The following is a 27848-nucleotide window of genomic DNA, read 5'->3' as shown; positions in this document are numbered from 1 at the left end:
TGAACCTCTGGCCCAGCAGCCTCCCCCATGGATCCAGGGGCCCTGCTCCCAAACATTGTGGAGAAAGGAGGCCCCCCACAAGCCCAGCCCTGGCACTCCCTGTCCCCTGGAGGCCTCACTGGCCTCTTACTGCTTATTTGATGCCCTAACGGACCCATCTCCTGCTTATTGGGCTTCTGGGGCTCCTGCCCCACCCCAAAAAAGGCCTCCAGAATGGCACAAGCATCCCAACCATTTGTGGAACTGGGGCTCTAGTGCCAGGCCAATCCCCATCTTCCAGGCGGATTCCAAGTCCAGGCCCACAATCCATCCTCATCGCCCTGCCCTCTGGGCCCTGCCTTTCTCTAGCCTCTGCAGGGGCAGCCAGGCGCCTAGCCATGCCCTACAGTCTCCAGGAAACGTGGCACCTTTCTCGGAGCCATCTTCAGTTCCTCCTGGGTCTCGGGTGCCACAAGCCAAGCAGCCCATCAGGCTGACCTTTCCCCGTGCCCAGTGACCATGCAGAGCTCAGAGCTCAGCCTCCAGGGGGCGAGGAGGGAAGGGGTCCCCCAGGGGGAGCTTCTCCCAGAACTTGACTGTAGAGAGAAGAAAACCCCAGCCAGGCCCTTCCTCAGGGAGCCTCCATTCACTGGCTTGGTGTGGAGCTGCTCATTAATCACCAGATCCTGGAGGGCTGCTAGCTGGAGAAGAGTGAACCCAGGAGGGCTGCTCTCCCCATGGAGTCAGGCTGGGCTTAAGCCACTGATGGGACTATTTGTCAAACGCACACAGGGCTGCTCAGTCTCTTCTAGGGCTTCAAAGAGCTAATAGCCCCCCCCCCCCACTCATCAGGGAAACCAAGGCAGGAGGGGGAAAGGAGCTCAAGTCTGAGAAGGGAGCACCGGAAGCCCCTGCGCCCACCGTTCCTTTAAAGCTTAAACTCGCCAGTATTTCTGGCTCTGGGTTCTGGACGTTGTCCTCCCCTCCCCTTTCAGTGCAAAGTCAGGGGAAGGAAGACACCCACCAGGAAGGCTCAGGCCTGCGCGGAAGCCTGCCCTGAGCCGAGCCCCCTGCCCCAAAGGGAGGACAGGACGCCAGCAGTGCCCAAGGAGCGTCTGTAGGGCTGTTATTCCCAGGAAGGAGAACTTCTCCCCCGTGTTCAGAAAGGGTGGGTCCCATTCGGGGGGTTCTCAGAAACCCGACGCTCCCAGGGAAGGGGCGATGGTGCTCAGCCTTCCCAGGCTGCCCAGGCTGCCCGGAGCAGCAGTCACTTGGCAGTGTTAATTTTAGCCACTCTGTGCACGCCAGGCTCCATTAGCTGGCGTGACCTTTCAAAGGCTCATGTCACCCCAGGCCCCGAGGGCTCGGCAGGTGGGTGGCCGCCTGCCCGAGCCCATCAATCTCCAACCGGGGGCTGCTAGCTCAGGGAGGGCCTTTAATGGGCTGTGGGGGCGGGTTATGGGACACACCAAAGCAGAGGCAAGAAGACAAGTCCCAGAAAGCCACGCTGCTCTCTCACTCAATGGAACATCCCCCTTTTAATGCAGTTTTATTGTACACCAAATAAAAGGCCAAAAGAAATCTCTGCAGAGAAAGCGGTGAGGAGAGCGCGCTTTACACATCATTGTCAACATAATCACTCCATGAAGAGGGAGGGAGAGGGGGGGGGGGGAGGGAGGGAGGGAGCAGAGGGGGGAACCCCCCCCCACCACAAAACATTCAGACATTTGGGACTAAAATAAAATGAAGAAAGACATTCTGTCAGCAGGAGGAGCAAATGGGACCAGAGGCCGGGTGGCTGGGGGGAGCGAGTGCTGGTATCGCCAGCAGGGGGAAAGCCCTGCCGCGCCCCTCTCTGGGCCAGGGGCCCCAACTTCTTCCCCGAAGAGCGACGGGGAGAGAAAGGAGCCTGACCCCGGGCCCCCCGTGAGGGCCCAAGGGGCGGTACAAAGCTCCATTTGCTCCCTCCGCTGCAGAAAGCCAAGAATCGGGGGACTGGGAGGAAGGAGGGGGCCTAACTGCAGCGGAAGCCCGGGGAGAGCATCTCCTTGGACGGAGTCTGAGGAAAGGAAGAGAAAAGAAAGTACAAAGGAAAGGCAGAGAAACAATGAATAAAATTCACGATATGGAGCCAGCGGGTTCCGCTTCGGTCCACCAAATAAGTCAGGCTGCCTTGCCGAACCATCCCGTCCACCAGGGGCGCTGCTGAGGCTGTCTCCCCGGAAGGGTCACCAATGGGCGCGGAAAGTCCTCAGTCGCATGGCGCGGGCCACCGCCGCGGGGACGGATCCTGGCGGCCCCGTTTGGGGAGGGGCAAGGGGAGTTGGGGGAGGAGAGAGAAGACAAGAAGAGACTCGATGCTACGGGGCGCCAGGAGAGCCCAAGCTGGCGCCCCTACTACCACCTGCCTGCTCCCGAGCAAGTCCTCGGAGGCCCGGGACAGGCTCCCTGGCACAGCCCAGCCCTGTGCGTGCACACACACACAACATGCGTGCGTCCCAATGTCTGGCTCCATATGGTGAGGTTCGGCGTGTGTTTTAACGAGACCAATTATATATATAGAATATATATATAATATCTATATTTTCTTAAAAAAAATCAAGTCTAGTTCTGTGGTGGAGGCGGTGGGGGAGCTGGAGGCATCCCGAAGGGCGGCATGCCCGCCACCCCCATGCCCATCATGGTGACAAAGTTAGAAGGGTCCATGGGAGGCGGAGGAGGAGGGGGCGGGGCGTACATCATGCCGGCGGAACCAGGTGGCGGCGGCGGCGGAGGGGGGGGGGCCCCGGGCGGCAGAGGCGGCTGGACCCCGGGGGGCAGGGGCACCATAGTGGGGTTGCCTTGCATCTGAGGGGCTCCTGGAGAAGCTGCGGCAGCCGCCTGCTGCTGTTGCCATGGCGGGATGGACCCTGTGCCAGCGCTCGTGGTGGTAGTCGTCGTATCTGGGGTGGTAAAGAAGCCCAAGGTCACACGCGCGGGGGGCACACCGCGGCTCTCTGCGGCTGCCGGCTCGGGATTGGGGGGCCAGGGGGCGCCTGCTCCTCGCTCGGCATGCGTTATATCAGGGCGGGGAGGCTGTCCTGGGGGAAGGGGAGTGGCGGGGCGGGCAGGAGGTACCCGGGGTCGGCCTAAAGGTCTCTGGGGCTTCACAGAAAAGCCCCTTGTCACCAAGGCCCCAGTAAGGGCTGCGGGGAACACACGAGAACCAGCCCTGACACCCTTTCCAGCCCGTCGCCACCACCAAATGGCACTCTCAGCCTCCAGACCAGTCGCTCTGACGCCAGCCCCCGGCCCGCGGGCCGCTCGGCCCCTTCGCTTCCCTCGCCACAGTCCATGCACCGACAACCCCCTCGGGGCCGTCCTGGCCGGCCCCCACACCGGCCACACCAGAGTCACGCCACATCAGCCATCACAGAGCCTCCTTCCTCCTGTGCCCGCCCGCTCTCAGCTGCGGCCCGGCCCCCAGCCCCCACGATCCCGGATGACCGGTGCCGCCCCCCACCCATGGCCCCACGACCAGGAAGTCTCTACTCACTTTGCTGCCATGGCAAGGGGGTACTGGAAGCCATACTGCTGCTGGGCGGCGGGGGAGGCGGAGGCTGCTGCTGCTGCTGCTGCCATGGGGGAAGAGGGCCAGAGGGAGGGGGTGGGGGCTGCCCACTGGGAGGCGGCGGCGGCGGCATCATGCCCATAGGCGGAGGCGGCATCATACCTGCGAGGCACAAGGAAGGCAAGGGTGAGCCCGGGGCATGGCCGGGGCTCACGGTTCCCGAGGCAGGGGAGGTGAGTGCCCACACGAGGGGGGGGTACCCCCCCATGCTGACGCCCAGCTCCGTTACCTTTTCCTTGATGTAGGCGATAGACCCCAGAGCCCACAGGCGTACTTCCCAGGTACTGATCTTGATGGAAGGAAGAGCAGGGACTTAGCAGGACATTTGAACTGGCCAGAGAAGACTCCCCGCCCCAGCCCAGCCCTCAGCCAGCCATAGCCCAGGATCGCAGCGAGTCCAGAGAAGAGGGTCCAAAAGGCCCGAGACAACCCTGACGTCCGGCCTGCTAGAAGAGCTGATCCCTTCCCCTCCCGACCCAGGGATCAGCTCCCCATGACCAAATGGGAGCCGTGCTCCCGCCTGCCCAGTGCCAGGCCCTTGGAATGCCAAGAGCACACCCCCTCCAGCCTCCTAGTCCAGTCACTTCGAGAGCTGCTCTAGACCCTCACAGTGGCCTGGCACGACCCCCCGGCCTACCCCAAATCCCCAAGGTTTCTGGTCTGACACTTACTTACCCATTGGAGGAGGGCCATGGTGCCCAGGTGGGTGGGGCCCCTGGTTCATCGGTGGCGGCGGCGGCTGCATCCAGGGGGGTGGGGGCCCGTTAGGGTTGTGCTGCATAGGATGACCGCCGTGCCCACCCGTTAGGCTGGGCAGTGGATGGGGAAAGTTGTGAGGTCCACCTCCGGGGCCACCGGGTCCTCCACCATGCATTCCGTGGTAGGGACGATTCTCCGAGGGGCCGGAGTTCATCCAAGGCGGGCGGCTCTGGGTGGTGGACATGAGAGACTACGTGAGAGCATTTCCCGTCAATGCCCTCGGCCTGTGTTTGCGGATGGCAACATTGCTCTCTCACACCGCACGGCTGGACCCCAAACTGAGGGCCGAAGAGCCTCGAACGACCCCTTAAAATGACCGGACGATCCGGGAGAACAATGTTGCCCAAGGGACCGTGCTACCTGTCAACCCAAAAACCCAGCTCGAGTTGCCACCAACATAAAGGGAAGCGCAACCGAGCCAGAAGGAGAGCGCCTGACACTCACCGGCGGTGGCGGGTTGTTGGCTGGGGCAGCAGGTCGAGGTGCGCTGGCCAAGGGGGTGGCAGCAGGCCCAGAGGCAGAGCCTGCAGAAGCCGGGACGGGCGCTTCGCCCAACTCCGCCATGAGGGACAGGTATTCTTTATCCATGCGGGCTTTGTCCTGGGCCGACTGTGGGTCACCAGGCCTGGAAGAAAAATAGCAGCTTCCTCAACATGCCATGGACCGAGAGCCTGGGACCTCCCAAGGCTGGCAGAGATGTTGGGGCATCAGAGAGGTGACGTCAACCAGAGCTGGGCTCAGCTTCGTTGGTGTGACAACCTGACCACACGTGACAAGTGACCCTTCAACTGCACCAGAAATTCATGGAAAATGAGACTTTGAAACCTAGCGTTTTAGAACTGAAAAGGAGATCCTTAAATCTAGGGGTCTTCCTCTAAGGATGAACACTAGAAGATGAGGAGGAAGTCCAAACTCGCCTTTACTTTTTCACATAACTCGCCAGGTTTGTTATAAAGGAGCAGTTCTAGCAAGGATGGGCCCCTCCTTAGCAGGGGCTGCTCAAAGAGAAGTCTTGGAGGGGCACATGTGGGGTGGGGGTGGGTGCCACGCCAGTTCTAAATTTTGTTGCCAGCAAATTCAGAAAGTCAGTGTTAATGATAGTCTTGAAAAGAATTCAAGTTCAAACTACTATGCTCGAAGGAATAATGAACTGGAACAACCTCCAGGAAGTGATGCCGAGCGAGAGGAGCAGAACCAGGAGAACATTGTACACAGAGACTGATACACTGTGGTACAATCAAATGTAGTGGATTTCTCTACTAGCAGCAATGCAATGACCCAGGACAATTCTGAGGGAGTTATAAGAAAGAAGGCTGGCTACATCCACAGAAATAATTGGGGGAGCAGAAACAGAAAAACAACTGCTTGATCACATGGGTCGACGGGAATTAATCAGAGATGTAGGCTCTAAATGATCGCCCTAGTGCAAATAGTAATAATTTGGAAATGGGTCTTGATCAATGATACATGTAAAACCCAGTGGGATGCTCATGGGCTCTGGGAGGGGGAAGGGAGGAGAGAAGGGAAAGAACATGAATCATGTAACCATGGAAAAATATTCCAAATTAAATAAAATTTTCCAATTAAAAGAGTATTTTGCAATCATTTACACTGGGCTTCAGAACCTCTGGTTCAACAAACCTGCCAAGTAGCAGACAAGGAACAGATATTGGTACTGATGCAGACACTGAACCTTAAGAAAAGTCTAGTTCTCAGGTCTACAGAAATGACCAGAATAAAAGCTCTGGCCCTTTCTCCCAGAAGCTCACCATTTCTGGTGCTCCCATCACTCAGTTTTAAAACTAGAGCTAAGCAGACTCACATACAGGATAATTCAAAAACTGGCCTCAATTGGTTGTTGGTTTGGCCTAACCTTAAATTGCCTCCATTTACTCATGTTTCCGGATCTGTAAAACACGGCCCCATTTGTGTTCCCCATAATAGCAGCATTTTAGTTATTTTGAGGATCAGATTAGGTAATATTTCTCAAGTGCTTAATTCAGTGCCCGGCACGCAGCGGGCACTACATAAATGCTATAGTTACCATTGGCAGGGCCCCACCTTTGGAATTTGCAGTCTGAAGCAATGTGGCCGGCCCCTCCACATTTGGTGCAGACGGTGGTATTTGTAATGCTGCGGGTCTCAGAGCTCTGCCACGGTCTTAAAATCCTGTCAAGAAAGTTGGTGTCAAGTCAAAGACCCCCGGCCACTTCTGCAGCCTCTACCCTCACTTTCCTCTGGTTCCCATTCTACCAAATGAGGTTACCAAAGAATGCTCCCCCATACCTATTGTCATCCTCCCGGAGAGTGCCATTCAAGCGGGCTAACTCCCGCAGCTGCATCTTCCGGAGGTCGTTCTGGTCCTCTGGGGTTTCAATGCCCTGTTTCAGAATGTTGCGAATCTAGGAATATAGGGGTCAAGGTGTCGAGTGGTGTAAATGGGATAGATCCACACTAAGAACGCCTCTCAAGTGAACTCCCAGTCCACCTTGGCCCAAAAGTTTATGTCTTTTTCCAATAGCAAAAATCTCAGGGAAAGAAAAAGAGTAGATGCGCAGGTACATGGGGAATGGGCAGTTAAAAAATAGCAACATATGGGGAGAATATTAAAAGTCTTAAGAAAGTAATAAACACAAAGTATATAAAGGGAGTATGTCTACACTGTAAATGGAAAGAATAACAAAAATTTGAACTATGTCTAGTGAAGACAATTAGCTTGCCAATCCGTCTTTTTGTCTAGTTCATTGAAGGCATGATCCTCTGGGCATAGGTGCTGGCTCACAAAGGTGATGGGAGGCCAAGCCAGCAATAAAAAGACTAGGCAAAACCTTGCTCCTATTCGCTTACCTGCTCTACTGCCTTTTTGACGTTCTCCATGGTATTGGCAGTTACTAGGGCATGGAGGGGCTCATCCTCCCCGGGCAGCATCTGTCCATCTTTGCGCCCAACCTTGCCTTCCTTCACTGACCCTTTCCCCCGGATCATGATCTTAGCATTGCACTCTTTCTCAATATTCTTCAAAGTGTTGCCCCTATAAATGACATGCAAAGGTGAATCATTACAAGGGAAGTTAGGTGGTTCAGCACATTGAGTCAGGCCTAGAGATGGGGAGGGTCCTGGGTACAAATCTAGCCTCAGACACTTCTTGTGTGACCCTAAGTCACTTAACCTCTACTGCCCAACTCTTACCACTCTTCTGCTTTAGAAGCAGCACTTAGTATTGATTCTAAAACAGAAGGCAAGGGTTTAAAAACATAATAAGGCAAAGGGTGGGCACCAAAGAATGGGTTAAGCAGAGGAAGAATCGAAAACCCAGAGAACTGACATCGCCCCCCCACCACCACCACCACCATGTGATTTCAGTTCAAGCTCCATGTCCTGAAGAAATTATTTCTTTGGGGGCAAAACGGAAAAGCTACAGACCTGCTCAAGGGTTTCCCCCTACAAAACTATTAGAAAAAAGCAGCATCTTTTTGCTACTTGGCATGATTTTTTACTCCTTCCGCTCACTTACCTGGGTCCAATCAGGAGCCCCACAAAGTTGATCTCTGGATATTCATCTTGCGGGATCATCACCTTGTCGCTTACCCGGGTTGCCGGAGGTCTACACAAGACAACAGTCTCCTGAGTGTTCACCTTTTGGAGTGTCCCAACCCCTCTTCCCCAGAGCCTTCAGTCAGTGATCTCCTTAAGAGATAGGCCACTTCCGGACTTGGGATCCTCCCACTTTGGATGGAAGGGTAAACAAAGCAGAACAGGCCCCAGGAGCCAAATACAGTTCTAACCCTTCCCTCCCTCACTTGTAATCTGCTGGTGGTTTGAAGTCAGGGTTGAGCGCCACCATCTCAGTGATGAGGTTGTGTCTTTCTTCCTCCAGTTTCTTGCGGGTCCGAAACTCCCTGGTGTTGAGTCGCTTCCCCTCGCTATTGTAAATGGGCTCAGGGGAAGGAGACCTGTGGGAAACAGCATGGCTTCAACTCTCCACCCCTGGGCCTGTCCCATCAGGACTACAATAAGTCTTCCCCTGGACCCCCCTACCTCTCAGACCCTAAATACCACTCTCTTCGGAGGAACCGACCATAACGTGTGCTATTTAATATAGTGTGCAATGGGGAGGCGTAAGCTGGCTTACAACAATAGGGGTGGGGGGTGAGAGAAGAGGAAAGGGGACGAGAGGAAAAAATGGTTCTATCCTTGGTGGGGATGCTGGGGGCAATAATAACTATGGATCTCAGCCACACTCTCACCCTTGGGGGAGGGGAGCAATAGAAATTGTTTTTTTTAATTGAGAAAAAACTTGAATTGGTCTGAATGTTACATACAATGCAATGAGCCAGGAAGCCAAATTTAAATATTCTTAGAAACCTTGTGCTCTACTAGGGAGAGAAGAATGCCTGTACCCCCAAAACAGCACAACTATTTATTATTTAATAATGGAAACTATGATTATTATTAAATCTTTAGGCTACCGCAGCTACGGGGCTGCCACAATGGAGAGAGATGGTTCAAGGCTTCGCGGCTGCTTTTCCATCAATGTCCTGGCAGGCTGCGTCAAAGGCCCACGAGTCAACCTGTTTTCTGGCTGTTTAAGGGTTAGAGGTTGGGGAGTCTGAGTAGAGAAAAACGTTAAAATGGTAATGCAGCTTCTAGAAGAGGCTGCAAATGCAGATTTGGTCAAACACCTGCCTAGGGTCTGAGCCTGCAAACAGCGAGGTTGGGGAAAGCCCGTCTTGTTCTCCCCCAGGGGTTTACAAGCCCAGAAAGCAAAGCAGATTCGTTCTCTTTTTTAAAAGAGTAAAATGCTGTTGCTACAAGTAAAAAAATACCAATTATAAAAAGGTCAGTTTACCACAGCTGTTTTTGCAGTGATAAAAAAAAAGGTTACACTCCTAGAATTTTGAGTATGGTTATAAAAAGGACCAGAGCTTGACATTGTGAATGACAATTTAGTAGCAGCTGCAAGAAGGGAAGAGAGCATGTGGATCAGGTTATCAAAAACCATCCTGGAAGTAGCCAAGACTCCTCCACCCTTGGTTTGAGTTGAGAGGACCTTGCCTTGCCTTGCCTAGCTGGAGAGCAAGGACTGAAACCGGCTGCTCCCACTGTCTTCTCAGCCTAAAGGAACCATGTCACGCCACAGGTTTGTTAGACACACGATAGAATAAAAGGTCAGGTTTGTTTATAACTAATGACGACTAAAGGACACCTCCGTTTCTAGCATCTGGATAAACTGTTGGCACAATCCAAGAAGTCAACAGTAGGAAACAAGACTCCCCATTGTCATTCTCCTACCCCATCTCACACATTTAAGCTATAAGAGGTTTATAAACCATTTAAATTGTGCAAATTAAGCAGCAATGGAATTGCATTTATGTGGCTTCAAGGTTATACCTTCTTAAGCATTCATCTATTAAGAAATAGGAAACTGATTCATGCATTGATTTGCCTCCACCCTTGGCCATACAGACTCTCTCCAAATGAATGGGAGGGAGGGGAAAGAAAATCTCCGCTCTATTCAGGTTTGCAGTAAGATCAGACCACCCTGGCCAAATTCCCACCTGCTTCTCTTGGGGAATGAGTACTCGATTCTGGCTGACTCATGTGGGGACAGAGCCTGGGTCTCCAGCCCTCTAGCCAAACTGGCTACTCAAGTGCTTCAGAGCCATTCCTTCTCTTCCTGTGACCACTGAAGAACAATAACTAGTTTTCTACTGGTTAGTATGGCTCAACTTCTTCACCTCCAGAAGTAGCCAACAAAACTAACTTTAACCCCAATTCCTCCAGGGAGCAGAGGGTTTGTTAAAAATTCATCTTTTCAAGAATGGCTTAGTGACCTGTAAACACACTGTTAAAGGGAAAAAGCCAAAAGGGCGCTCTACACTTGTGGTCTGTTACCTCAAATCCATAACCCTCCAAAAAAATTAAAACATAAAAAAAGGGAGGAAAAAAAAGGAAAAACCAGCCCAACCCACCCCTAATACACTGCAAGTGAAAAATTAATGAAATGGAATGGGAGAAGTAAAACTACTGGGTCAATGTGGAGAAGGAAGGAAGTGAATTTGTTTCCTGGCAAACAAGGGGCAGCAGAAAGATGCATGAGTGAGTGGCCTGTGGCCCATTACATCATCTTCCTGATTTAATGCACCATTAATTGGGTAATGAAAGCCAAAAACAAATTAGACACAAAACTTGAGTTTTAAAAGCAAAATGAGTTCAATTGTGCTGCATGCTCTAACCGAAAATCGAGTATAAATGGAGGGATTCTTGCCCTCCTTCTTAGGTCAACCAGATCGCAGCTATTCCAATATCAACAAGCCAATAAAACAACTGGTTAAAAAAGTGAAGTCCCCTCAGAGCAACGGTCCGAGACTGTGAGAGCTGAAAGACCAACGTGACCACAGCTGGCTTGTGAGGGCCCCATCGCCCCCTTCAAAAAACGGGTTTAGGGCTGTACTCAAGAGATCCTAAGCCCTCCTCCCAACACCCCCAGGCATTGGCCAAAGCTGCAATATTCTATTAGCTGGCAGTGAAGGAAGTTGGTTAGAAATCTCATCTGACTTTAAAACCATCAGCAGAAAACTGGCGTGATCAGCTACCCAGGCTGAGTCTCTGGGCTGCTTCAACCTCAATGATGCACAAAAAAATGTATTCTTAATTAATCTTGCACCGTGTACCTGCGAGGAAGATGCTACGTGGGCTCATGGCCAAAGCAGGCTCTGAAAGGGAAGTTAAGTGGCCGCCTGACTTTCCCTGTGGGTATCAGGTTCGAATCTACATGCTTACCAATTGGAAACCAGTTGTCCACTTCCTGTGACTTTTGGTTTTGCTACAAATTAAGTTTCAATCCATATTTCTAACTGTTAAACTGACCCAATATAGATTAAGAGTTATGTTTAAATCTCAGTCCCCCAAAGAGTCAGAGTACCAAAGGCATCTTATCAGGATTTCATTGAACTGACACACATTATATGTTGCCACCAAAAATGTATTGAGAAAAAGGTAAAAGCGTTACTGTCAGCTGGTTAAAACTGTTTCCCAACCTGTCCTCAGGGTTAGGGGGGATGCCCAGGTCTCCTGTGCGCAGTTTGCGAGTCAGGTCTTCTATCTGTAGTTGCACTGGAAGAAACCAGGTTAGGAAAGAAAAAAAGGATGGAAAAAAGACAATGTTACCAAAAAACATCTCAAATCTCAACATCAAAGCATGAAGAACTTGGAGACTTTGAAAGGGACGACTGCCCGGGGAGCAAACTCAGGAAAACCCCCAACCACCTACCGACCAGCTACTGGACATCGGCAGGACTCCACTTACATCTCTAGCTAGTTCTCTCTCCCGAGAAGGTTAGCAATGGGGAAGCAAACAGTTTGTTGGAAGAGGGGTTAGCAGTAAAGGCTGCCTAATTCATGACTAAGGCTGACAACCAAACAATTCCTGGGGAGGGAGACGGTTCTGCTTTACCTGCCCCAATGACCAGGGCTTGCTACAACTGGTAACAGAAATAAATCCCGGATGTCAGCAAAACCCATACCCCCCCCCCACCAAATTCGTCCCTTTGGGGCCAAAGTTCTCTCCCCCCCATTAAAACAAGTAATGTGGTCTGTGTTGAGGACCAATTAACATAGGGCAGGATTAAGAATACCAAAGTGATACCAGTTCAGCAAAAATCATTTCCTTTCCAATGTGGATCGTGCTACTGGACATACTTATCCTCCTCCTTCCAAATCCCCCTTTAAGATAATCTGGTTATCACTTCAACATCTTACAGTACAATAACTCACATACATTCTACTATTTCATACTACCAGAGGCCCATCCATATTAGGTATGAGCTGCCAATATATACCTGCTATTCAAGAGTTAGATGACAGGCGATATACATAAATAAACCAATAGCCACAGATGCAAGAAATGTGTTTTGTTTTTAAAATCACTGTTACCACAAAGTTTTTACGGGGACAGGCACAAAAGGGCAAAAAGAAGTAACATGTGACCCCCCACCTTGGTTCTCGACATTTGAGGCTGTATAGAAGAAAGGAAGGTGAGGGTTTCACAATAGTAATAATGATAATAATAATAACGATAATAATCTACCAGTGTCACTGAGCGACATTACTTTATTTCAGATAATGAGATATGCAGCACCCAGGGACACAAGACCATTTTCCCCAAAGGTGTTTGAGTCATCACCTACTTCTTACCTTTAAACCAACTGAGAGTTCTCATTGTTAGGCATCCCTGCAACCAAGGGCAATGGCTTAACCAAACTTAGAATTGAACAGGACCCAATGTACCTCCACCTGAAGGTACCTAGTTTCTTCGATTATGCCATACAAAGTGTCTTGAAGTAAAAACAGCCCAGATTCAGCAGCCAAGGTGAGTCTCACCTTCATGACAATTTACTTACTGCAATGTGGCCATAGGAGGTTTAAGTCACAAGTTTCCCCCGGTCTTCTGGATAAAGACCAATACACTAATGACTTTAATGTAATTCCCTCTGCCGGTGGTTGGTTATGTCTTAAGTTCTGTGGTTTGGGGTTAGCTAAGTTCTACTCTGAGCTGCCCTTTGACTCTGCGTTGATTGCTGCTGTAAATAACTCTGGGCTTTGTCCATTAACACAGAGACCTAGGTGGTACAAAGGAGTCGGTAGCGCTGGGCTGTTTTCCAACAGATAAGGGTTCTTCCATTTCTTAAGTTTTCCAGGGCAGTGCTCCACTAGATGGCAGACTTCCCAGGGTAAGCAAGGCCAATGAGAAGGCCTGCATCTGGAATCATCTGCACCGTTGAGGGGGGTGCCCCAAATTCTCAGATTCCCAATAGCAGAAATAGAAATCTGTGGTACCTTCCCAAGAAAACACCTTTGCTTCCTGCCTTGAAAAAAAAGGCCTCTGGATTTGTTTAAGGCCACAACCTCAGAAGCCTGAGGAGGATTTACACAGCCTCCTTTTTGAGTTTTTTAACTGATTTTCCTTACACCCCTGTACAAGTTTGCAAATAAAGTTAAATTTCTGTATTAAAACCTTACATTGAAAAAAGAGACAGGTCATTTTAAGGTTAACTTCAACTACAATGTGGTACAGTTAATTCCCAGTACAGAAGTAACATATTAACATTTGTAAAGCCTTCTCAGCTCACAGAACATTTCATTTTTCCCAACCCCTCACCCTCAGTCCCAATCCCAAGCAGTATCCCTTTCCCAGCAAAGTTCTTTGTGAGCAAATACAAAAGCCTCTGCTTAAAACAGTACCAGAGACCAAACCAGAACAGATGCTGATGGGAAGGTTACATTTCTGAAACCAATGTGAGGAGAAATAAAAGCATCACCAAGTTTTCCTTTAAGCACCCATGACATTACACTGCCCCTTCTCAGGCCGCACAATGGTCCTTGCTGTGCTTGGGGAAAAGAAGGGCCTGGTCCTCCTGGTAGAAGGAAGGCCGCTCACTTCCACAAGTGCTTGCCCGATGGGACCCCTTGGAAACCTGGACCTGTAGGCCTGACCCCCTCCCCCAATTGACTAAGGAGTTGTACCTTCTGTCCCAGGATGACACCCCCCTCCCCCCCCAGAGCACTGCTGTGCTGGGCAGCACTCATGGGGCAGACATCGATGCAGCATTCAGCAGGCCATAGCTTTTACCACTGGGTGCCTCATGGCAGTACTTATGTGTGCAGAACCTCTATTTACCTATATAAGCTCTTTCCTGTTCCCGTGTCAGACCAGGGGGGATGACTGTGGGCATTCCTGGAATCACCGTTTTCTGTTCCATGGTGTCCTGGTTCCAGCGGCTCCTCTTGCGCTTCTTGTTTGGGAAATCTAAGGGCGAAGGGCAGGCATTAGAGGGCGAGCTGCCCCAACGACCTGGAAAGAGGGCAGCCCAGGAGCCTCAGAACCACCACAACACCCCCACTTCTGGGGACTCCCACCACGACGGATAGCGAGGAACCCCCCCCCTCCCCACCGTGGATCCTACCAAAGGTCCTACCCAACATGACTGGGGGGCCCGCCCACCAGCCAGGGGGCGCTGCAGTTTAAGCTGCCCAGCTATGCCCCTGCCCCCCCTCGATTTCCTTTCAAAGGTGCGCAGGCGCACCAGGAAGACCCAAGCGGGGCCGGCCCTAGCAGCCTGCGCGTGCGCGCGGTGCTTCCACCCTGCCCCCTCCCGTCCGCCAGGCAGAGGGCTGCGCGTGCTCGTCGACCGCTTCCCGACTCGGACGGCGCGCGCACACGCCATAGCGGCGCGCCCCTCCGCTGGGCCGGGCCTGCCCTCCCCACCCCCACCCCCGCCCGGCGCCCACCCCCACTGCTCGCGCCCCAGCACCACCCGGCCACCCGGCCACCCACCCCCGCCGCCGCGTGCTGCCGCCGTGGTGTCGCGCGCCCCTCGGGCGGCCGGCCCGTCCGCGCGTCGCCGGCCTCTCTCTCGCTCGCTCTCAGCGTCCGACTCACCTCCTCCCCCGCCGGCCGGGCCCGGCTGCGGGTCCTGGAGCGGCTGCGGCGGCGGCTGGGGCGGCGACACGTGCTGGAAGAGCGGCGGCGGCGGCGGCTGGGGCGGCTGCGGCGGAGGAGGCGGCGGCGGCGGCGGAGGGGGTGGCTGCGCCTGCGGCTGCGGCGGGTACGCGGGGCCCGGCGGCGGAGGGGGAGGCTGCGGGCCTGCGGCGGCGGGGCCGGTAGGGCCGGGGGCGGCCGCGGGGGGCGGCGGCGGGGGCGGGGGCGGCGGCAGCGCCGCGAAGGGAAAGGTCGCGGCCAGCGGTGCCGCCATCAGCCCCGGGCCCACGGGACCCAGCGGCAACCCCGCCCCAGGCCCCGGCCCGCTCCCCCCCGGCGGCGGCGGCGGCGGCTCGAAGGCCCGCTTGGGCCCGGGCCCCGGGGGGAGGCCGGGCGGGGCCGCGGCCGGCGGGTGCAGCTTACCCAGCGGCGTGGCGTTCGCTCCGGTCGCCATGGCGCCCCGGGGACCGGCGCCGGCGGCGGCTGGGGCGGCGAGGACGGCTCCGGGGCGGCGACTCGGGCTGGGGCTTCGGCTTCGCGAACCTTCGCGGGGCCGCGGCGCGGGCGGCGAGCCTCCTCCGAGCGGCGCGGAGCGGACCGCAGCGCAGCGCACCGCGGAGCGAGCGCGAGCTCCGTCCTCTCACGCGGCGGGCGGGCGGCGACGACGGCGGGCGGACGGCGCGAGACGCACAAAGAGGGAGGAGGGGGTGCTACAGCCGGGGGGCGGGCTTCTGAGTGGGGCGCGCGCCACCAATTGGCGGATGCTGGTCCGGAGGCGGGGACGGCGGCGCTAGGATTGGCCGAGCCGCGCCTGGGCGCTGGGGGCGCCGGGATTGGCCCGAGCCGTTAGGAGGACGGAGGAAATGGCGGCGGGATTGGGAGGGGGCGCGGGGCGCTCGCCATTTGTTACTGCGCGGACAGAGTTCGAGGCTACCTGGCTGCGGGTGGGGGATGGAGGCGAACTCTATGACGTAAAGCCGCAGTGGCCTTCTGATTGGCTGAGCTTGGGACAGTCGATCAAGCCTGCAGGCGGTTCTGGATTGGTTGCGTCGAGTTCTCGCCTGCCCCCACCCCTCCACCCAGGGAGTAGTTTCCCTCTGATTGGAGAAAAAGACAGGGACTCCAGAGTCGGGTAGGGGTGGGAATGCGCATGCGTACAGACCCCCGCGGCGGATCGCAGGGTCGTCCCCTGTCTGGTGGTAAAAGCCGGGATGCTTCCCCCGACCTTGACGTAGTGCTTGACCCACGTGACTTAGGCCACTGGAAAGGAAATTGAGGCTCCGAGGTGGTGATCCCCCCAGTTCCGGCCGGACGAGGGGCTCGAGGTCCTTTTAGTCCACAGCGTTGTTTCTCTGGGGCTCCCTTTCTCGTCTTTGCCCCTGCAGTTTATGAGGCTCAGGGGTCAGTGGAGCAGGGCTCCATCAGCCTCCTGCGCACTCCCAGGTGCTCTTCCCTCACAGCTCTCATTGCCTCTTTGGTTTCCTTCCCAGTCAATAAACATTCAGTAAGCCCCTACTGGGTTCAAGGGCTGGACTTCCTTGACCCCACCCCTACCCCCATCTGACCGGGGCTCCTCCGGAACTGTCTCCCACTCCACTGGAAGACCAGCCCCAGGCCAGACCTCCGGATTGCTCCCTCTGAAGCCCCATCCGTGTAGGGACTGCAAGTGGGACTGGAGGGATCCCCTATTCATCGTATCTGACCGAGGCAGCCAAGTATTCCTTTGATTGCAGTTCTCCGTCCTTCCCTCCGACTTCCACTTCTGCTCTCATGGGAAAATGGAGGCTCCTGGGTTCCCTTTGAGCTCATGCCATCTCCTGTCCCTTGACCTTTGCCTAGTCTCTCACAAGTGTGCTCCTCCCCTCCTCCCCCTCGCCCCTCACCCATCCCAAGTTTTCAGCCTCTGGTGTTCCTCCTGCCCCCCCCCCCACGACTCCCCTCTCCTTCAAGAAAACCTTTACCCATTTCTCTCTACTCTCATTTCCCAACTCTGCACCACTCCTTCGCCCGAAAGCAAGTCCTCTTCATTGCCAGATGGGAGGCTTTTCTCAGTCCTCTGCTGCCATTCTCCTTTAGGTGTTCTCCCTTGGTAACCTCGGCATCTTGGTGGACTTCATAACCTTCCTCTCTAGGCAGGTCTGGTCTCTCCCCTGAGCTTCAGTCAGTCTCCCCTTAGGAATTGCCTATTAGACATTTCAAACCAAATATCCGGAGCCCCCTCCAACTCAGCCCGGGATGTGCTCATTACCTTCCCTCCTCCCAGCCTCCCCTCTTCCAACTGACCCTGTTTCCATCTTCATAACTTCCCCAGGAGTCTCCCTCACTGCACACAGCCAGTTAGTTGCCAGTCCTGTTCTGACCTCTCCACGAAGCTGTCCTAAGAATGTTTCTGAAATGCCATCCAACATGGGAACCCCTTACTCAGTGTATTCCAAGTGCTTCTTCTTTCTTCCAGGATCAACTACAAACTCTTCTTTTGGACTTTTCAAGCCCCCAAGACCACGCCCTCTGTTTCCCCCATTCCTTGGTGAGTTCTTTGTGGTCAGGGACTGTCTTTTGCTTCTTGTATCCCTGGCACATCCCAGGAGCTTAATATTGTTGACTCATTGGGGCCTTAACCAGCTGTGAGAATTTGGGGAAAGAAGTTATACCATCCAAACCAGCGCTCCTTTCTTTGAGTCAGTCAAAGCTATCACATGGGAACGTTGCCTAAGCAGTTTGTCTAAGTGAGAGGAAAGAGCTATCTCCCTATGGGGAGGGACATGACACCTAGGAAGAAATTCAGATGGTCCAGATTTCAGAGGTCACAGCAAAGGGAGGACAAAGGAAGATGTTGAGAAGAGAAGCTCTCAGCCCTGGGAAGTCCCAAGAATAAGTAGATTAGTCCTTTCCCTGGATTTTCCTTCTTCCATGTCATTTTGTTACCCAAATGTTTATAGTAAACTGGATTTTACCTCAACTAGGAGGCCAAAGATTACTTAGAGATAGAGATAAATGAGCCCAGCCTCTGCCAGGTGTCAGGAACTTTTCTAGTTTTCATCTAAAATACAGCACCCCCAATGAAAAGGAGGGAGCCCTAGGACCCTTTTATTCCCCCTAAGCTTAAATTAAGCTAATTCTTTTACCGAAATGCTTCCCTAGCTTTCCAGTCTTTAGTAAAGAACACCTGTGAAGTCTGAGCTGGCCCACTAGCTGTTCTTCAGTCACATACAGTTCCATCCCCTACTTCTGTGGGTTTTACTAGCTGCGCCCCCCCCCCCACCATAGCCAAAATCTATTGCCCCAGCTTAGCACTTGAATGCTGGTTGATCATTAGTAAAGTGATATGTGTAGATCCTTCTTTGCAAACTGTACAGCAGTTACATGAAACAGATTCTTACTATTATTTGAAGATCCAAAGTCTAATGAAATGTGGCCCCCGGAGGAGTTTACATCCTAAAGTATAGGAATAGGATATACAATGCCACTACAACAGAGCTTATATCCAAAACTTGGACCAAGAGGAAGAAGGTCACTTTGGAGGGGGAGGCCCTAGAAGCTGGGCCCCACGAAAGGCCCCCCACAGAAGGCAGAAAGCTTGATCAGAATCTGGAAAGCAGGAAGCAGAGCATCCCAGACAGGAAGACAGCTGGAACAGTGATGGGAAATGAGGGAAATGTGCCAGGAGGAGGCCACTCCAGTTGGAACATTGAGGTTCATGGAACATGGACCAGCTCGAGCAAGTGTTGAATGCCAAGTTTTGTGTTAGGTTTATTTCTGTATTTCAGTTTCACAAGAATAATGAGAAAGTGCTTGCTCATACCCATATGAAGTGGAAAATGGTAGGAGAATTTTATAAGCTTTCTGCTGAAAGATGGAAGTTCATTTAAAAATTTTAGCCACCTAACTAGTCAATGAAAATGAATAAATGGATGGCTCAGTAGATAGAGAGCCAGGCCTGGAGATGGGAAGGTCCTGGGTTCAAATATGGCTTTAGCTATGTGACCCTGAGCAAGTAATTTAACAACAGTTACCTGACCCTTACCACTCTTCCACCTTGGAACTAATACTAATATCGGTTCTTAGGTGGCAGGAACTTAAAAAAAATAGCTGGTTAGAATATAAAATATTTACTTTTGAACAGTATATATAAACTAACTTTTTAAGGGAAGATTCTTCAGTTTTGACTCTTCTTTTCCACCACTGGCAGAGCAGCTAAGCTCTTACAGAAATGACAAAGTTACTGAGCAGTGTCACTGCACAGATCATTTTAATATCCACTAGAGAGAAGAATAGCACAAACAGGATGTTTACATCAAAAATCAGTTTTAATATTTCAATAAGTCATAGAAAAGTTGTGTCTGCAGAATATTGTTATGGTTCGTGATGGTTCCCAAGTGGCTTAAAGTGTTCGTGCCCAGTGCTGATGGTCTTCGAAGAGCCTAACATTAGTGCTGCAAGAATACACACTGGCTAACCTCTTGATTATGCATCTGATGAGATATGATTACAGGGTAATAGGAGAATGAAGGAGCAACACCACTGAGTCCATGTACTTGCTTTCAGCCTTCCTGTGGGAATCAATCTGGGTTAGAATGTTGAATCCTTGTGATGGTTTGAGAATAATTTGATGACTAGTTGAGAAACTACAAGAACACATCAGATGGTGTCAGAGTTGTAAGTACTGCATGAACACCAAAAATCATTTGTGTGCAGGAGCCTGATGGCTTTGAGTCACTATAAAAACAAACCCATCACGTTTCAAAGATGGATATGCTGAGTGTCAGAGGAAAACTAGATTTGTGACATAATTGGGCTGTTACTTATTGCTTAAGGCCCTTCCAGTAAAGCAGCCTCCCAGCTCTCAAAGGGTTTGGGAACCACTGAATTGGATACACCTCTGGGCCTATGATGTCAGAGAAGAAGCATTCCATCCACTTCTTTCCAAAACTAAGCTTTGGGCCACTTTGAGGAATTAGGGACCATTGCTCCTCCTGTAATCAAAGGGCAGTGATTCCAGAGGTGATATGACACTTTCTCCTCTTGGATTGATGTGTCAGTGGAGAAACTGAACCAGTAACAAGCACTGCTTTGAGCATAGGCTGAGAGGTCAAGCTAGACACATTGAGGAAAGTCATCTTTGAGGGAGCAGCATGACTGACTCCTTTGGGGTAGTGAGAAGCTGTGTGAAGACTCTTCAAAGACCTCGAACCTTGGGCCCAGTAGATACTGGGGAACTTCAGGAAGATCCTAGAAAAGGCATTCATAGGAACTGTGCATTGGCCCTTTGCCATATGTTCCCTACAGCCCTTTTTTTGTTTGTTTTTTTAGGGAAATCCTATTGTGCCAGTTCCATCTTCTAGGACCAAGGAGAATGAATAGAATCCCTTTTATGAAGGCCCCCCCCCCAAAAAAATACTTGAAGACCACTATCTTGGCCTTCCTGAGTCTTCTACAAGCCAAGTCTCCATAGTTCCTTCAGAAAATAATATTAATGATGATGATGGTAACAATGCTTATTATGTGCCAGGCATTATGCTAAGTAATTTACAAATATCTCATTTGATCTTCCCAACAAGGCTAGGGGGTAGGTGCTATTATTATTCCTTTTTTAGAGATGAGGAAACTAAGGCAAACAAGTGACTTGACCATGGTGTCACAGTAAATGTCTGAAGTTTTGAACTCTGGACTTCCTGCTTCCAGGCCCAGTATTCTGACACGTAGATACCCTTCATATAGCAGGATCTCAAGGCTCTTCTTCTGGTTGTCTGAATGCTCTCTGATTTATGATTATTTCTGAAATGTAGTACCCAGAACCAAGTAGAGTTTTCCTACTAGATGTGGCATTCAAGCCTAGCCCAGTGCAATGCGAACGTTCTCTCCAGAATCCTCAATACTGCCTTAAAAGATGTAGCCTAAGACAGTGTTTTGTTGTTGTTCAGTTGTGTCTGACTCTTCTGGACCACATTTTGGGATTTTCTTGGCAAAGATACTGGCAGGGTTGGCCATTTCCTGCTCATGTGACAGCTGAGGAAACTGAAGCAAAGAAGGCAAAGCAACTTACTTGTCCAGGGTCACACAGCTAGGAAGTGTCTGAGGCCAGATTTAAACTCAGGAGAAGGAGTCACGGGATAGAGCACCGGAGCCTGGAGTCTAGAAGATTTCTCTTCCCGATTTCAAATCTGGCCTTAGACACTCACTTATTGGCTGTGTAACTCTGGGAAAGTCACTTCTGTTTGCCTCAATCCAGCAGAGAAGAAAATGGCAAAGCATGCCAGTATTTTTGCCAAGAAAAGCCCCATTGATGGCACTGGTGTGCCATGATCCATGAGGTCAGGAAGGGGCAGACAAGACAGAACAACAAAGAGAGTGCTAGCTTTTTATTCATTTACTTTTGGGGGTTGCTTTGTGGCCTATCCAGGTGCCATTCCTGCTTTTCCTAGCCACCCCTTCCCTCTTTGGGGCTGCTGGAGTTGGCTTTTTATGCCCAAGTGTAAGATATGACATTGCTCCCTGCTGGAGGCCTCAGTCCTCCAGGATCCTGCCTTTGTCATGCAGGGAGGGTCTACTCTCCCTCCCTGCTTTGTGTCAGTCCAGGCCCTGGTCCAAGCCTTTGAGATGTGACTCCATTGCTCAAGAAGCTTTAGTCTCTGTTTGGCATTTATAACCTTGTACAGGGCAGTGCTAGCTTCTCTTGTGCGATCTACCCCTCACCCGAGCTGTTGGGGTTCCACAGGTTGTCCACGTTGCCTTGAAAGCCTTGCTGCCTCCTCACAGTCCCTCTGAGGAGTCCCTTCAAGGCTCTGCTCAAATTCCACCTTGGAGAATCCTTTCTTTTTGTTCTCCCTTAAAGCCCTTACCTTCCATCCTAGGATCACTAATATGTATTGGTTCTAAGGCAGAAAAGCCATAAGGGCTAGACAGTGGGCGTTAAGTGACTTGCCCAGGATAACACAGCTACTCATCTGAGGTCACATTTGAACCTAGAACCTCCCATCTCTAGGCCTCACTCTCAATCCTCTGAATCGCCCAGCTGCCCCCAAGAATCCTTTCCTGGCATGGTCTCATTGTGCTGACACAAAGTCCTCTCACCCCATGAATTTGTCTTCTCTAGATCCCATATTTTATTTAGAGGAAATAGAGCTCCATAGAATGGAAGCTCCTCGAGGGCAGAGCCTTTCTCCTTCTTGTACTTGTGTCCCCCTGGGTTTTACACACAGTAATAAAAGCTTTTTTACTTGACTTCTTTTTTCTCGATGCTTCTGCTCACTGTCCTCAAGAATTTATGAAAACACGGTTCTGCCAGAGTAAGCTTCCCCTTGGCCTGCATGGAGCAGAGGCTGCTGTTATCTCGGCTTTCTTTCTCAGTACCTGGGACAGGGCTTGGGAGGAGAGCCAAGCTCCTCAGTTTATGGCAGGGGGGAGGGGGAGGAGGGGAACTGTTTCTCAGTCGGAGTCCCAATCCTTGGGTTATTATGACCAAGTTAGGCCCAAAGGCTGTGAAAATGGACTGAAGAGCATCACATTGGCTTTCATTAGGAGGAGGAATGTATTTGAAAAGGATTGTGGGGTGGGGAAAGCACAAGATGGCAATGAAACTTTAAAATAAAGATAACTGATTTTGAAGAATAGCCACCCTTGTACTCACATGCCCCTTCTCCAGGGCTCCAGTCCCTGGGCATCATGTGGCCTCACAGCCCTGCCCTCTACCTCTATGGAAACTAAACATCCATCTTGCCTTGACCCTCCCTTGTGAGAGTGCAAACAGCTTGAAGGCAGGGATTGCTGGGCACAGAGCTCAGGTGCAGAAACAAACTGTAAACTAATCAGGAGCTCTGGTCCACTAAGAGGAGAGCCATGAGGAGTGAGCAGTTTGTTCAGAAAAGATGGGTGGAGGGGAAAGCAGGGATGGTGTTTAGGAACAGGGATTTAGGGCTAGAAAAGGGACCTGGTTCAGTTGTTTTTCACTTATGCAACTTGGCTTACCATTTTCTTCTCCAGTTCATTTTACAAATAAAGAAACTGGGGCAGAGTAAAGTGACTTGCCCAGGATCACACAGCCAATAAATGTCTGAGGCTGGATTTGAACTCGGGTCTTCCAGATTCCAGGTCCCATACTCCTTCCACTGTACCACCTACCTTCCCAGAAGGGATCTTGGCCCCCATCCAATCCAACCCCTTCATTTTACAAATGATCTCCAGAAACTTCTGGCTCTGCAAGATGGATCCAACTCTGGAACTCCCACCTGCTGAAGGTTTCATTATACTTGAACTTGGGGCTTTCTGACACCATATCCACGTTAGTATCCTGGGATCTCCATGTGATTTGGCCATGAAGGGGAAGGCTAGGGTGACCTTGGGCAACATCAGGAACTAGGGGGCTCACGGGAGAGATAGCCAGACCTAGAGATGGGAATCCTAGGTTCAGGTGTGACCTCAGACTCTTCTTAATTGTGTGACCCTGGGCATGTCACATAACCCCCATTGCCTAGCCCCATGATGGCAAACCTATGACATGCATGTCAGCACTGACACGGATAGCCATTTTTGATGACGTGGCCGCATGCTGAGAAGGACACGAATATCACAAAATTATGGGGGGGGTTTCTCGAAGCGACACACCACCCGAGTTATCCTCATTTTGGGGGCGAATTTTGACGTAAGGAGGCCTTTGGAAAATAGCCAGAAAGGGCTGGGTCTCTACCCACGGAGTCCCCTCGCTGCCCCCATTCTTGCCCTTTTTCGGTTTCATGATCAGTCTTCTGGGAGAACTAAGTCGTCAGCCTGGCCCTTGGAAAGGTAGACATTGTAGAGGGGCAGCAGAGTACAATGGAAGAAATAGCCTGTCTAGAAACAGAAGGCTGGCTTCAAGTCCAGCCTTGGTCACTCTCTAGCTCAGTCACTTGCGTTCTCTGACTGGAGAAATGGGGAGGGGTGGGTGGGAGGCTTCTTCGTCCCTTTAGCCTCAGATCTTTGGCCCTCCACAAAGACTTCCAGAACGGTGATGATGGCTCCCATTTATATATTGTGCACTTTACAGACTGCTGAGCAAAGGTGGAGAAAATCATTATATGGTACATAACCCCAGCTGGGCCCTCCCTGCTGCAAGGCAATCTTCCCACACCTCCCCTGCCATCTCCCCCACAGGACCTCCAGGCTTCCCCATCTCTTCTCCAACATCCCACAGCTCCCCTCCTCCTCTCTTAGCGGAGAACTTGGCCTCCTAATTAAAGAATCAAGGCCATTTGCCAAGAGGGCTCCCTTGTCCCCTCCTCACTAGGTGTAGAGGGGATGAGGAGCTAAAGGCTTTGACCACCAAACAGGACATTTTGTCTTTGATCTTAGAGGGAACAGGGAGCCACTGGAGTTCAATGAGTAAGGGGGGTGGGGATGATGGGAAAATCACTTTGGTGGCCGATTGGAGGATGGCCTGATGGGGAGAGACCCCCAGGAGCTCCTGCAATAGTCCAGGCATGAGGTGAGGAGGGTCTGCACTGGGGGGGGGGGGGCAGCATCAGAAGAGAGAAGGGAGCAGAGTGGAGAGAAGTTCCAAGACAACAGACTGGATGTGGACTGGAAGAAGAAGTCAGGAATTCAGGAAGACTTCAAAGCTGGGAGAGGGAGGGACTGGGAGGATGGTGTTAGCAAGGCAGGGGGTGGTGGAGGATTGATGGGGAAAGAGAATGAGTCAGACTTGGGACCAGTTGAGTAGAAGACATCTGAGCGGGAGTCCTGAAATGGGAAGTCAACAGAGAAACGGGTGGGAAAGGTAGATTTGAGACTCGTAGCCCAGAGGTGGTGGAACTGATGGCCTCCCCAGGTGAAGTCATCTAGAGGGAGGAGAAAGGACGGCCCAGGACCGGGTCCTGAAGGACACTCCATTAGGGGACATGATATGAAGGAGGATCTGGCAAAGGAAACGGAGTGGTCAGCAGGGTAGGAGGAAAAGCAGGAGAAAGTGAGGTCTCAGAAACCTAGGGGGGAGTATCAAGGAGAAGGGAGTGATGGAGGAACAGCGCAGAAGGCTGCAGAGAGGTTGAGGAGAAGAAGGACCAAGAAATGGCCACTGGATTGGGCAAGTAAGAGACCTTTCTGTAACCTGCCTTTCCAACTCATCTTGCAACCAAAATGGCTTTCTCTCAAGTTAGCATTTAAGTTATTTAATTGTCAAATCCAGTGGCTTTTTCTCAGTTCTAAGACATTGAAAATGAGCATAAATTGTCATTCACCTCCATTCAGACTATTTCAGAATTGGTGTTTTTCAGTAGAAAGACCAGTAGCTTTGGCATTAAAGGACCCGGGTTCAAATCCTGCCCTTGATAATACCTGGGTGACTTTAGACAAGACACTTGACTTCAAGGGCCTTAGTCTTCTCATCTGCAAAAATGACAGGGGGTGGACTAGATGGTCATTGAGGTGCCTTCTGGATCCCGGATCCTTTGGTTCTTAATTGTTACAGTGGCCCTATTGGATTGCCATCCCCACTTTGGAGCCGGGACTCCTAGAAGTTACTCGACATGGTGTCTAGCCTTTGACAAAGAACCATCGCTCGGTATCTATGACATCCTCATTGAGGCTGTGCCTCCTTTCAGCATTAAGAACAATGCCCGTGGGTCTTAAATGCTTTGGGACTACACGACCTCCTCCGGGTAAGCACTTTTTATTTTCTGCCCCCTGACATTGTCCGATATGTTATACTGGCCAGAGGTGACCCCAGAGTCTCAAAGGCTATCTCAGCCAATGCCAGCTTTGATAAGCTTCCTCTTTGGTTTCTTGTAAATGCCTAGTGTGTGAAGGTTTGCCAGGGCAGGCAGGTTGGCCCGTGGGATTAGAATGGGGAGGAAACCCCTCCAGAAGGCCTTCTGCAAGTGTGGAGGGAATGCCTACCTACCCCCAGCGTCCCAAGGATCCTTTAGGTGCCAATCTGAAGTGGTCTTTCCTTCTGCTTTTCCTAAACATCACCAAACCTCTACTAATACCCCATGTCAGTTGGTGTGGCCTTCTAGGCTGCTTCCCTCAGATCATCAGAGTGAGCTTGGAGCCCACTCCTCCAAATGGGGCCCGGCTGGTTGGTACCGAGGTGTTAACCAGCCCTTCTTGCCTGTGCTAGAGATCTTCTGCCCCTTGGTGCCTCCTCACACAGATCATAGGATCCTATATCTAGAGCCATAAGGGGCTTTAGAGGGTCGTCTAATCTAGTCCTCTCATTTTTTATGCAAAGAAACTGAGGCTTGACCTTTATAGAACAGAAGCTACTTGAGAGCAGGGACAGCATCATTTCCCTTTGTAGTCCCTGTTCAGGCACCAAATTCATGTTCCTTGGATTGAATCTACAGGCTTGAACACTTCATGGTGTGCACTTCACTTGCAGATCATTTATCAAAAGGTTTAATGAGGTAAATCCTAGCCTAGCACCAGTCCCTCAGGGACACCACTGTTTATAGTTCCCCATTCATAGAAGGGTCCATTTCTCCCTCTTCTGTTTCCTCTCCAAAAGAGAGCTTCCTCTCCATGACAAATCACCTCCTAGTCCCCCAGAGACGCAAACATTTGTAGTCTTTGGTATGACGTGTTGCCAAAGACTTTACGAAAGTTTAAGCCCCGTCCATCCCGTTCTCCCCTTGGCTATATGCTCACGACAGAGAAGTTCTCGTTGCTTGGTCACACCTGAGTGTTGCTTGCCTCTACAAACAGCATTCAGAGATGCTTCCCTCTATTGGACACTTCACCAGCTGGCTCTGGCAGTGGTTAAGACTGATTCATCCCTAGTTCCCAGACAGATAAGGCCCAGTGAAGACAATAATCATAAAAATCAGCCTACCGGGGTGCAAAAGCATGGGGTTTGGGGGATATTGGCTGCCACCCTCTGTGTTTCTCTTCAATAAAATGAAAGTATTGGACTAAATGGCCTTCAAGGCCCCTTTCTGGAGGCTGACATTGTTCTAGGGCCTTAAAGTATGTGACACTCATACATACATTATTTCATCTGGTCCTCACAAATGCCCTTTGGACCTAAGGTTGAAAGAGAGGGTCAGCAGCCACATAGCTGGTAGGTACCCAGGGGAGAATCAGAACACAGTCGACTCATCTTTCCCCTGTAGCACATTGCCTCTCAGAGCACAAATGCACACAGTAATATCATGTTTGATTAGCCCAAGGAATGCCACCACCCGGCTAAGGATCCATTATTGAACACAACATGATGGTAAAATCAGAACGGAGGCTGGCAGAAAGGAAGAGACCAGCATCTTGCACCAGCTACCAAGATAAGCTCCAAGTGGATCCGGGCCACATTGTGAAGGAATTACGGCAATAGAAGTAAGCCCATAATCACACTAATCTATATTTTCCATACTAATCCATGTAATCCATAACTATGAATAGGGAAAGAGTCCATGACCAAACAAGGGATGAAGAGGACCACAGAAGCTAGAAACTGCCTTTTAGGACAAGTGCAGCTTCTCAAAGATGGAAGACTTTTTTAAGCACACAGGTGGTGCTCAATAAATGCTGCTTTCTATTGCAACCCTGACTCCCACTTCCTAAGACTAGTTTATCCAGCATTTAGGAATTAGGTCTAAACAAGAGCTGCCATATCCTTCTACTCTCTCAAAACCAATCCAGCATTTACAGTGTACAAAGAACCGGCCTTACTGGAGCCAGGACTGCCTCCAGAACCAGGGCAAAGATTGCACTTGTAGTCTCTTTACTCCTGTCGCTACCATGCGAATACTGCACGTAAGACTTCTTGCCTTTCTTTAATGGCAAAGAAACGAGCAATCGTTGTCTTTGGAGCCCCCCTTGCAACAGGGCACTCTGAGCTGTCTTTGTTCTGCCTTTTCTCTAGTTTGCTCAGACTGTTGGGCCTCCACAAATTAGGCCCCATGAGCACATTTTCACCCTCAACTTCAATCTTAGGATCACTACTGTGTATTGGTTCTAAGGCAGAAGAGCCATAAGGGCTAGGCAGTGGGGATCAAGTGACTTGCCCAGGGTCACACAGTGCGAAAGGATTTTTTAAATTTCCTTGGTCTATTTTGA

At 51.3% G+C, this 27848-nt stretch overlaps 1 protein-coding gene and 1 long non-coding RNA gene across 41 annotated transcripts; one reads left to right on the top strand and one right to left on the bottom strand.

Annotated features, from left to right (window-relative positions):
* Positions 1-1498: 1498 nt before the first annotated feature.
* Positions 1499-15550, bottom strand: SF1 (splicing factor 1). Of its 40 annotated transcripts, none has more exons than XM_056801426.1 (14): positions 15252-15518; positions 14028-14156; positions 11389-11464; positions 8149-8301; positions 7863-7952; positions 7196-7379; positions 6635-6750; positions 6410-6517; positions 4793-4973; positions 4261-4517; positions 3819-3878; positions 3515-3691; positions 2717-2921; positions 1499-2269 (listed from the first exon to the last, which is right to left on the bottom strand). In XM_056801426.1, the coding sequence occupies exons 1-14, from the start codon at positions 15280-15282 to the stop codon at positions 2231-2233; spliced, it is 1806 nt and encodes a 601-aa protein (XP_056657404.1). In that variant the 5' UTR covers positions 15283-15518; the 3' UTR covers positions 1499-2230. The 40 variants fall into 40 exon arrangements, with proteins under 40 accessions (XP_056657404.1, XP_056657400.1, XP_056657395.1 ...); XM_056801422.1 differs by having other exon boundaries at positions 4261-4538; positions 15252-15515; XM_056801417.1 differs by having other exon boundaries at positions 4265-4538; positions 15252-15515.
* Positions 15551-24322: 8772 nt separating this feature from the next.
* On the top strand, positions 24323-27333 carry LOC130454948 (uncharacterized). The gene is made up of 2 exons (XR_008912693.1): positions 24323-25456; positions 26960-27333. It is a non-coding gene; the product is annotated as an uncharacterized LOC130454948 (long non-coding RNA).
* The last annotated feature ends 515 nt before the right edge of the window (positions 27334-27848 follow it).

The sequence above is a fragment of the Monodelphis domestica genome, chromosome 6 (genome assembly GCF_027887165.1).
Source record: "Monodelphis domestica isolate mMonDom1 chromosome 6, mMonDom1.pri, whole genome shotgun sequence".
Lineage (NCBI taxonomy): Eukaryota > Metazoa > Chordata > Mammalia > Didelphimorphia > Didelphidae > Monodelphis > Monodelphis domestica.
This window is presented reverse-complemented; position numbering and strand designations above follow the sequence as displayed.